Source organism: Punica granatum, chromosome 3 (assembly GCF_007655135.1).
Source record: "Punica granatum isolate Tunisia-2019 chromosome 3, ASM765513v2, whole genome shotgun sequence".
NCBI lineage: Eukaryota > Viridiplantae > Streptophyta > Magnoliopsida > Myrtales > Lythraceae > Punica > Punica granatum.
Genome location: NC_045129.1, coordinates 36,327,620 through 36,339,576, shown reverse-complemented (window position 1 = coordinate 36,339,576; position 11,957 = coordinate 36,327,620). Strand labels below are relative to the sequence as shown.

General features: G+C 34.6%; 1 protein-coding gene across 1 annotated transcript; it reads left to right on the top strand.

Moving 5' to 3' along the window:
* Window positions 1-6,248: 6,248 nt before the first annotated feature.
* Window positions 6,249-11,033, top strand: LOC116199900 (serine/threonine-protein phosphatase PP2A catalytic subunit). Its single transcript, XM_031530482.1, has 6 exons — window positions 6,249-6,759; window positions 8,766-8,880; window positions 9,206-9,314; window positions 9,396-9,473; window positions 9,911-10,102; window positions 10,450-11,033. The coding sequence occupies exons 1-6, from the start codon at window positions 6,507-6,509 to the stop codon at window positions 10,621-10,623; spliced, it is 921 nt and encodes a 306-aa protein (XP_031386342.1). The 5' UTR covers window positions 6,249-6,506; the 3' UTR covers window positions 10,624-11,033.
* The last annotated feature ends 924 nt before the right edge of the window (window positions 11,034-11,957 follow it).

The window sequence follows — 11,957 nt, the reverse complement described above, 5'->3', positions numbered from 1 at the left end:
CACGTCAGCGCGCCATGTGCTCCATCAGTAAAATTAACAGATGCTACATTTGGTGTTAAAGTGATAGTTTGTGATTTAATTTTATTAGTCTCTAACAGTAATGTTTAGCCCTAATTTCTGCTATTCCTTCGTTTTTTTTTTTTGGTCAATCCATACATTTTCACGTAGAAAACTTGTTTCATCATTTTCACCGTAGACTTAAGATATCTTATTGCATACTGCCTTGACAGTGGTCGTGCTTATAAGTAAAAGAAGGAAATCATGCTTAGATTTAAGGAAATAATATCCTAACCTCCAAAAAAAATTTAGAAAGTGGAAATGTGAAGTATTCTTTCTCTTCTTTTTTTCTTTTTTTGGTAATATTATTCTTTCTTGCTGTAGCATTACTTTCTGAGATATTTGATGAACTTCTTATTTGCGCAATACCTTTTCTTGCTCTTCCTTTATTTTAATTTGCTGATAACTTTTGTGACTTTTTGTCTCTGATATTGCATTGTATTGGCTAAATACAAACCATTGCTATTCAGGCTTGACATTACTCATTTTACTTCTATATTGTCATTGCATTATGGTTGCACATAATGGAGTTGTGATAAAATTTAATGTGCCTTATACATGTTATATTCCTGCCTGTTTTGCCCCATATATTACATTCGCTTAATTATTTTTTTTCAGAATATAGCTAATTTACTAATCTCTTAAAATTATGAGGCTTTATTGTTCAATTGTGAAAACATAAGGTAGCAAATATATATGCCTAACGAACCTTCCCTTTTGCTCACCTTCAAAAGTCAATTTATGTTGGGAGTATAAATTTTAATAATTATTAGAAGTTATATAGGATACATGCATTTTCCTTACATTGTCCTTCAGCTCTAATTAGTTAAAAATTACAAAATATGCTCCACGTGCAATGCACGTGGCCTTCTCACTAGTATCAATGAGAATACAGAAAATAAGAAAAATAAGTATCAATTGCGTGATTACTGCAACGAAGATGTTATTCGTTTCTTTGGAAAGGGGAGATCTCAGCTACTAAAAGGTGTCACAGTGAAATGGGCTGATGTCTACTTTCCAATGAGTGAAGGTGAGCTTTGGAGTAAAGAAGAGTTATGGAACAAATTATGTACTTTGAATACAGCTTATATGCTTATAAATTCAGGCTCATCATCGATGGCCCTGGACTCTTGGATACTGAATGAAAAATAGCTGTTGCAATAATATCTTTAGTAGGCTTTACTTGGCTAGAGTGAATTAATAGGGAGTCCATTGAGTTTTTAGATATCAGGGTGCAAACCGAAAAGATATGTGTTATGACTTATGAGTAATGTTAGTACTTGGAATGAACTTATAAGGAGGGTAAATGAAGTCATTGGGTTCAAATTTGGTCGCGTCTCATCCCAGTATTCCTAGCCATTATGTTTCCATAGTTGGCTGGCCATGCACAATAGACTAGCGCCTTTGGTTGGGTGTAAAGTGGGGATTTTACATGGTAAAATTCAAACTTTACATTGTATTTTACAACGTTTGGTTGTAAATGTAGTAATTGTAATTATTTTCTTGAGTTAGAACTTTAGAGTCGTGATTGACAAAAACTTTGCATCCAAAACATGTAGAATTATCATTACAACGTAGATTACAGTCGTGGAATTCTCAATCATCTCTGTAAAAATAAATCATATATTATATTATTACTTATATTCCCCGTAATTCAGTATAGTTTACCAAATACAACAATCTTACATTTCGACTTACAATCCGATAATTGTTAGATTACATGAAGCTTAAAGAATGGAGGAAAAGTTTAACTATAGAATTTTTTCCTCGGTTAAAAGTTGAAATGTGATATTAATGTGTTTGGTAAATTATATTGGATTACGGGAAGTATTATGATAATATAATATATGTTTTATTTTTGTAAAGATGATTATGGATTCTACAACCGTAATTTCTGTTGTAATCTAATAATGTAACTTATTTTAAATGCAAAGTCTTTACCGATCACGACTGTAAAGTTTTAATTCGAGCAAATGATTACAATAGTTAATTTTTACAACCTCTACAAACAAACGCTGTAAAATACTATATTTGAACTTTACATAGAAACAAACACCCCCTTTCTACAATTTTCATATTCCTCCGTAATTCAACAATACTCAAATCACCAACAAAAGTGTTGATTGAGTGATAAGCAGCTCACCCCCATAAGGAGAAGAACACATGTTCGAATCCCGGGAAGCACACTTGTTAGGAGGGAGAATAACCTTTAATGCTCAATCTCCCGATTGAATTAGTCAGATTCCATTAAGCTCTAGATATCAGGGTACAAATTGAAAAAAAAAAAAATAATACTCAAACCAAACGCCCAGCATCCATTATGGACATGATAACTCGATGAAACCTGAGGGTACGTACCGGCTGCGTTTCTCATCTGAGTTGTTTTGGGCCTCCTACCACATAAAAGGAAAAAGCTATTCAAACTACCCTCCTAAAATTGGCACGGGATGTCCTTTGGGCCCTTAGGGGTGGAAACGAGATGACCTACTCAGCTTGATAAATACTCGAGACGAATTTACTAATACTTGAAAACTCGTGTGCTAATTCAAAATTAACCTAATTGAACAAAACCACATTTAAATTTGGCTGATGAGGTTGCATTCGATATCCCGTTTTCTTCTTCATATTCTTCCGCATAATGATTGCTATTAGTAAACTTAATCTCATGAATCTCATTGCTCCCGTGCTTCTAATTTTTCAATTCTAAAGTCTTTTACACTGTAATACATGAGGTTACATATATACATAATTTTGTACTCGACGACTAATTAAGGTCGTGAACAAGCTTGAGCTCGGTTTTTTTTTAGACTGTTTATTTTATCTGTCAACAAATTTCAAGGTTAAGAGTCGGATGATCGAACTATTAACAAATCCGGAGAGCTGCTGATCTATTGAAGCCGATGACGAAAATACGAAACAAAGACGATCGAGAGGTTCGTTCAAATAAAGAAAGAAAGAAAGAAAGAAAGAGCAGCCCAACTCTGACTTGCCGCACCACCGGTCCTCTAATTCTCTTTTGACTCACCCACCCAGGCAAGGGAACGCAACACAGAACAATCTTTTCTTTATTTTCCCAAAAAATAATAATAATTCAATCAATATGAATTGGTTGGAATGATTCGATACTTATTCTATATAAATAAAGTCTCAGATTCTAGTATTATGAATAGAAAAATATATTCTGGAAGAGTTTACCCCTTATTGAGCCGACATAGCTCGAATTTGATTAGTTAGTTCTCTTCTCAACGAGCTTTCGGAAATCAAAGTGCACAAATAATAATAATAATAATAATAATAATTCATTGTTTATTTATTCATTTTTTATATCCATTTATTTATTTGTTTGTTTACGTTTATGAATGTTTTGAAGACGGTGGGGCTAAATACATACTCTATATGGCTAGAGTCCCCCTTTTATAGTAAATGGGTAAATTTACTCTTTTATCTCTTTATAAAATACAATAATGTAGGATCCACTTTTTAAGGTAACATTATCCACTTATCATAAAAGGAGCGATTATAGCCATACGAAAGCATGCATTTAGCCGCAGCCTCCTAAGAATATATACACACACACACACTATATATATATATATATATATATTCTGTGTAGACTTCTGCATTTATTTTTCGCCATTTCATCAAGAGGGGCAGCTTGAATACTTGTTTACCTTTGAGAATGTTTAGTGTGCTATTTGTGGGTGTATCCCCTTCGAAAGTACAAGTCTATGTATATCTATATATAATATATAATTGTAAAATAGAGAGGAAGAATTAACATCGTCACTTAATTTTCAATCCCTTACCTCCGATAAATTATTGGGTGATCCTACCCCACCACGTGGCGTAAGGAAGCACCAATTAAAATACATGAAGCTAGAGACTTTGTGCTAATCACTCCCATAATTACCATAATTATTCTTCATTAAATAATTATTATTGATTTTTTTCTCATCACGTCATTTGAGGTAGGATCATCTAAAACTTTCTCCTTAGCTCCACCTTTTACATACCCCATGATATTAATTAAGCACTCTCATTAATTACATGATTTACATTTGACCCATCACATTAATTGAACCATGAAAATTCTCAAAAAAAACATAAAGAATTAATTCATTGATTTATTCTATGCATAATTTAATACAGTTATTTTCTAATGAAGTATAAATAAAATAATATAAAATATATAGTCAAATAATAATTTCACATACTGCTCGAGTGAAGCGGCTAATTTAATTATAAATAGTGAACATCCAGGAACAAATATGTAAAAAACTCGTTTTTAGAAGATTATATATGAATTACACGATGTCATCTCGGTATACTAAATTCTGTTTTTGTGCGCGCGTATATATATATATATATATATTATATGCCTTTCTCGCTCCTTTTGCTTATCTATGGCTAAAACTTTCTAAAATGTTGTGCCTATTAGTATAACTATTTTATGGAGCTCTGCAATTACATAAAGTCGCATTTTGATTTGTTAGAATATTAATTTAAATTTTCTATAAGGAGACGTTGCATTCGATTATTGGTCGATCGCATGAAATGTCAAGGCCGTAGGTCAGTCAAGGTGTAAGATTGTTGCGTTTGATTAGTATACCAGACGACATGAGAATATTGATGAGGAGCTACTTTCGCAGATATATGATGTTGGTCTTAAAAAAATCAAGAGTTTCGACTGTATGAGTATTTCCAACTAAAATTGTAAAATTTTAACCAAGAAAATAATGTCAGAATTCATTTTACATCAAAGCAATACAAAAGTACTTCCATCCTGATAAACAATTCCAAAATTTCACATGTATCTTTTTCATTTTCTCGATTAAGTTGCACCGTCGCAAACTTGCACTTGGCGCACTCGATATTTCGATCAATTATAAATTAATAGATAAAACTTGGGTAAGGATGATATGCTACCTTTTCCTAATATTCTCAGTTCGTTGTTAAGTAACTCTTAAACTTTTTTGTTCATAATGATTATAATGAAAAACGAAAAAAATTCTTTGTGCTCGAGTATATTATAATTATTTAATAAATTAATTAATAAATTACCCAATTTCGTATGAATATTGGAAACAATTTGACAAAAAATACAATTTTCCAGATAAATTATAATATTTGTCCACATAACTCAGGTTGCACTAATATATAAATAGTTTAAATAATCCGACTGAAAAAAGGTAGATAATAGTTTTTTTTTGGCCACGTATAATTTATATATATATATATATATAACTATATCTATAACTGTTGTTGAGGCCTTTTCATAATACAAGGACACGTGTTTCTATTTTAACCTTTTCTTCTTTTCTTTTTTTTTTTCAAATTTAGCCACAAATTTTGATTGTTCATCATTTTTGTGTCCAAAATAATCTCAAAATTAACATGTCTTAACTGTCTATATATTAATTAATTAACTAAAATAAGTCACATCATATAAAAGTGAAGTATGATATCATTTTAATATGCACATGCATTTTTTATTAAAATGATATCAAGCACAACTTTTATCTCTATAAATTTATATAAAAATAATAATAAAGTGAGCTCTATTAAAGTTTATTTAATTATTATGATGTCCCTCATTTTAACGGATTCATCAATTGTTTCGCCTATATTTCCATTTCGTTGAAGCAAAAAATAATTAATATTAAATCATTTTCTATATATATACATGTTTAATATAACGTCATAATTCACATATAATAAATTTATAAATTTTGAACTAATCAATCTTTAAAAAATTAATATATATATATGATATAATAAAATTAGTTAATCCCTTTTTTATAACAATATATTTTAACTAATAGTGCTCAATTAAATTTTATTCGTAGATTACATTTGGGACTTTATACGACAATATCGGTACTTATTTTAAATATAGTATTACGTGCTTATATTAAGTATAATATTTATATATTTAAGTCGTCGTCGTTTTCTATATAATTGATATTATCATTCGTTTCAGTCACACTCTACATTGGTTTCCACACAAGCTATTATGATAAACTAAAAAATTGATGAAAATATTTTCTTATCTGTGGCAACGCGTGAGAATTGAAAAGGAAAAAAGAAAAGAAAAATAAATAAATAAATAAATAAATTCTTGAAATTTCAGGAAAAAATAGAGAAAAAGACACAGACGAAAGAGAGAAGCAAAAGACGAAAAGCAAAGGAAAAATCGAGTAATGATCGAAAGTATCAAAATCCCACTCGTCGACCTCCGAAACGCTTCGTTTTGCGCCCTCTTCCCCCCCTTCCTCCTGCTCCTCCACCACCACCGCTGCAAACCCTAGCTGCCCCACCTCCTCCGCCTCTGCGGATCATTCGATTAGGCTGAGCAGCCGATCGGCCTGTGTCGGATTCATCTCCGCCATACGTACGGTCGCTCGTCGCACAGGGGAGGAGCGTGGAGAGAGGGAGGGAGAAGCGAAACCATGCCGTCGCACGCGGATCTGGACCGGCAGATCGAACAGCTGATGGAGTGCAAGCCGCTCTCCGAGGCGGAGGTGAAGACGCTCTGCGATCAGGCGAGGGCGATCCTTGTGGAGGAGTGGAACGTGCAGCCCGTCAAGTGCCCCGTCACCGTTTGCGGAGACATCCACGGCCAGTTCTACGATCTGATCGAGCTGTTCCGGATAGGAGGCAACGCGCCTGACACCAACTATCTCTTCATGGGCGATTATGTTGGTCAGTTGAGCTGCTTCTTCTGCGTGCTTTAGCTGTTCTTAACTATTCAACTCGATCTATTTCCAGTCATTTTCAATCGATTTCTGGGACAAAACAGCTGATAGATGCGAGTATGCCGCCGTCTTCTCCAGCTGAATTTACTCTTTTCCTTTCAAATTAAGATGTTCAGATCTCTCTCTCTCTCTCTCTCTCTTTAAGAACGCAAGCTCGAGCTCAAAAATTCGACGATGTTGTGTTCGATGCTTCTGAGGTTAATCCATCCTGTTGAAGCTTGACTTTTGTTGCGAGTGCGAGTATGTTTGATCTATTCTATCATTTACGATGTCTTCGAGTTTCGGGAGCTTAGGATCGGAAATTTGTAAATCAAAAAAGGAATTGGAAATTGCCTGGGTGACTAGAGAAAGACAGTACTGAAAGATCGTAGGCTTTATTTAGCAACTAGCTAAAGGCCCCTATCTGTAGTCACAAGTAAATTTTGGAAGCCTTACTCCCAAAAATCGGGTTACTTTCGAAACACCAATCTTATAAACTCCGCATAGGAACTTCGGTGAAGAAGTTCTAGATAGGCTATCCACACATGAGATCTAGCTATCTACAACTGGTGCTGTTATCATCGAAACTCATCCTCAACAAAACTCCCCTAAATGACGCTCATTATTAGCTTCCAAACTTCCGAACAAGAAAACTTCGAGTTAGTTATAATCATTCGACAACTAGGTAACCAGAAAATCTGAAATTTGAAAATTTTCAGTTAGAATACCACCCCGCCTTCTCCAAGTCAAATGAGCCCTTTGAATGTTGGATAGGGAAAAATATCGGTCACATTTTCTTGTCTCCTAACCTCCAGGACATGAACGTGCCTTCGAGGACTGTACAACTTAATGAAATGGTGGTCGAGTGTGAAGGTATTAACGCGAAGAATCATGAGCTTGTAAGCAACTTGTGATTGTGCATGGAGATTCTCAGAAGTGTATTGGGGGCTAAGTACATTCAGCCACATGAGGGGAATTTATATATCACTCTTCGATCTCTGATGAAGACATTGAGTTGCTTTCTATAAACCAATATATAATTGTGTAGCCACATAAAAAGACATAACTAGGAGGGGATCATGGATCATCTATATCTCCACCTTAATCAACTTCTCTGAAACCATGCAAAGAAAGGTCAGCTCCTCCGTAAGTAAGGCCATGTCAAGCATTGATTTTACAAATTTTGAAGTTTCTGTGGGACCGGCAAGTTTGGTTTGATTCTTGTATAGTTTATTAACAACCTGAAAGAGAAAGCAATTCCTTTCATTGTCAAAGCAAAAAAGAAATCTCCCAATATCACCATAGCAAGTCTGAGGATTGGGTACAACAGAACCCTTTTCGCCATAAGTCTTGTATTCACATTGAGGGAGGGGTAGAGTGTGCTTATTCATTGCTTCATGTCAAGTATTGGAACATTGTTCTTCGAATTCTTGACCTTCAATTTAAGGTTATTGACCTCACTGAGTTTCTTCATAATGAAGTTTGTCAAAAGCTGTTCTTGAAAAAGAGAGAGATTCTTGTCATTCTTACCATCTTAGAAGAGAGCAACTATGTGGACTGCTAGATGCTTCTCACTGTACATGCTCAGGCCGGAGTCAAGCGCCACTTATCTGCAAAATTGTGAATACTGAGACGTTTCCAGCCTAAAAAAAAAAGAAGATTGTGAATAGTGGGAAATTTTTATTACCAAGCTCTTAAGAGCTTTTTAGTGTATGTATTGGTTGGCCTTGATTGATGGATGTTATGTGCAGTTTTTTTTTTTAAATTTTTTTTTATCAGAGTCTTTGTACTGAATATATGAAGGAATGTGCGTTGACAAAAAATTGTAATGTTTGGGGTTAAGGCTTCTTCATGTCTGGCCATCACAGCTAGGAATTCTTTGTTTGGAGTTTTATGTCTCTATTAATAAATAAAATTTCAACCTGATACACGGGTTGAAGCTCGTTATTTAATTAAGCTGGTGCATTGATGCAGATCGTGGGTATTACTCAGTGGAGACAGTCACACTTCTAGTTGCTCTGAAAGTGCGTTATCGAGATAGAATAACAATTCTCAGAGGAAATCATGAGAGCCGGCAAATAACTCAAGTGTAAGACCTTGCACAGCCTTTTGATTGCATCCATGGTATTTTAAAGTTTTGAGGATTTATATCTGTCAAAGCTCCAGCTATCATCTTGATATTTTTATTGGTGGATCAATATATTGATTAAAACTGTGTTGTGAAAGATTGCCATGTATCTGCCCTCAGAGCTGGTTGAAGCTTGCATATGACGCTAAAAATTCATGGCATCTAATTATGATCCAATTACTCTTTGCATCTGTTAATGCACTTATGCATAGCCATGCCACATGTATGCTGATTCCAATATCATGTCTTGTTTGTAATCTCATATATGTCTTTTTGTCCATTTTAGGTATGGCTTTTATGATGAATGTCTGAGAAAATATGGAAATGCCAATGTCTGGAAGTACTTTACAGATCTGTTTGATTATCTTCCCCTGACTGCACTCATTGAGAGCCAGGTACAGAATTATGCTGAATTTCGACTTCTATCAACCCTATCCTTTTGTTACTATTTCTTACGACACTTTGAAATGCTGTAGATTTTCTGTTTGCATGGAGGTCTTTCACCGTCTTTGGACACATTAGACAACATTCGAGCACTGGACCGAATTCAGGAGGTATGTTCAAGATCATCAGACTAGCATTTTAGGTGATTGGGATGAAAGGGTCGTTGAGCTTGCTTTTGTGATAGAGCTTGCTTCGCTTGTTGGATTGCATCACTGATGCTCAAAAGCTTGAAAAAGAAAGCAGAGTAGCTCTCCGTTGATTTTAGCTTTTCATTACTCGATACTTTTTCTGGGCAGCTTGTAAAAGGAAAGCTTTGTTTCTTGTTTTGTTAGTTACCACCTAAAATACCATTTCTATAATTGCAATTGTTGATGCTTACATTTCTTCTGGGACAGAACTTCTCTAGCTCTTTAATTTGTTAGTGGACATGTCTACTGAATCCTCTTTCCTTTGATGTTGTCTCTTGATAGTATTTCTTCTATGGACGATCCCTAAATTTTTTGGAATATCATTTTAGTGTTACCTAACTTTATTGATGATGGATCAGGTTCCGCATGAAGGGCCGATGTGCGATCTCTTGTGGTCTGATCCAGATGATCGCTGTGGGTGGGGAATCTCTCCACGAGGTGCTGGGTATACATTTGGGCAGGATATCGCAGCCCACTTCAATCATACCAATGGTCTCACCCTGATCTCAAGAGCCCACCAGCTTGTCATGGAAGGATACAACTGGTGTCAGGTTAGTGAATTAGTTCTTTGGCCTATAAGAAGAAAGTGCGCGGAAATGGAACCATATTAAACTAGTTAGATTTGGTCATGGAAACTTATCCCAATTTCTCAGTTCCTTGGCTTATAGACTGAGTAACAACTAATAACTGTGCCACTGCTCTTAGGAGGAAGGGTTTTTGCTGGTGGATTTGTTTTTCCAAAAAACTAGAACCAAATTGAAGGCAAACACTGTCATGCACATATTTTTGGAGAAATATTTGGAATCGTTTGCTAAAATCTGGCAGATGGGAGTCTTTCGCATTTTCTTGAAGGGATGCTTTGTCTTTCTAACTCTGATCAATATTGTTTGTACTTTAGGAGAAGAATGTGGTGACTGTATTCAGCGCTCCGAATTATTGTTACCGGTGCGGGAACATGGCTGCGATACTAGAGATTGGTGAGAATATGGACCAGAATTTCCTGCAGTTCGATCCTGCGCCTCGGCAAATCGAGCCTGACACCACACGCAAGACTCCTGACTATTTTTTGTAATTCCGATGTATGTTTTGGTTGTTTGTAATTCCTGTTCACTTTCGTGTTACTACTGTAGATGTGTCTTAAGGGAGAGGAGCTTATTGTTTAAGTCGACCTTGATCGTCATTAGTTCACATTCTTTTTGTTTGGACCGAGTCTGCTGCTCTGCTTCCTGGATGAGTTGGAGTAGAGAAAAAGGGGCAGAGGGCATCAGGTCGATGGCCCCTGTATATCTTTTCAGAAAGTGGAAGCAGCAATAACGTGGTCTTGCTTGTGTACTGGGTGGACAGCTTTAAGGTAGAAACTAGAGAGCAAAATTTTTCCACAGATTGTTCTTTATGGCGTGAACATGTTTCTTCGGTTCGATCAGTTTGTCGTAGGAGGCGGTAGTAAGTTAGTAAAAGTCAATTGAACCGATTTCGTCTCTTGATTTAGTGGTGTACATCTTTGGTTAAAGAAGGTAATGCTGTTGCCGGTGAAATGTGATGTTAGGATACTGAAAAATATGCGCCATTCATATTTCAATTTCATCGTCGGTATCTGGAACTCAGTGCCGTGAATACTGAAAAATATGCGCCATTCATATTTCAATTTCATCGTCCGTATCTGGAACTCGGTGCCATGAACTGGTGCATATCTATGGATTTACGATGGAGCGCGAAGTTCACATACATCATTTACAGGGCGGCAGTTTGGAAGGAAAACGATGAAACCAGCGGAGTAAGGTAATGTTTGGTAAAATCAAGAAAAAGAAAATTAACTCTGAAGTCCGAACAATCTATATATATATATATATATATATATAAAAGTACGAGGTGGATCCGACTAGATGGTTTCAGAATGTTCCGTTTCCGAATGGAACTTTTTCAGTTTTTTGAGTTCTTAAAATTTTAGATTATCTCTAATTATAAAATTAGCAACAAATTTTTCTGAAATAATGTTTTATTAAAAAAAATAAAAAATATCATAAAATCTTTTGAATACTACAACGATCTCCAATTAAAAGAAATATAAATTTTCTAAATGGACTTCCCAGGTTTTTAAAATTTTTCAATTTTCGGAATTATTTATAATAAAAAATATTTTAAAAAAATATCTCATCATAAAATCTGATTTTTTGATTTCTTTAATTTTTATAATTTATATATTATTTAATAATCTTGAATTTTTTAATATGAAAATTAATATTTCATCCCAAGTGGCCTTCGAACGCTCCGTTTCTGAATGAAATTTTCTTAATTTTTTGAGTTTTTTTTTAATTTTAAATTATATTCAATTGTAAAATTAACAACAAAATCTTTTGAAATAATATTTAATTTAATAAAATCGAAAATACCATACGATCTTTTGAT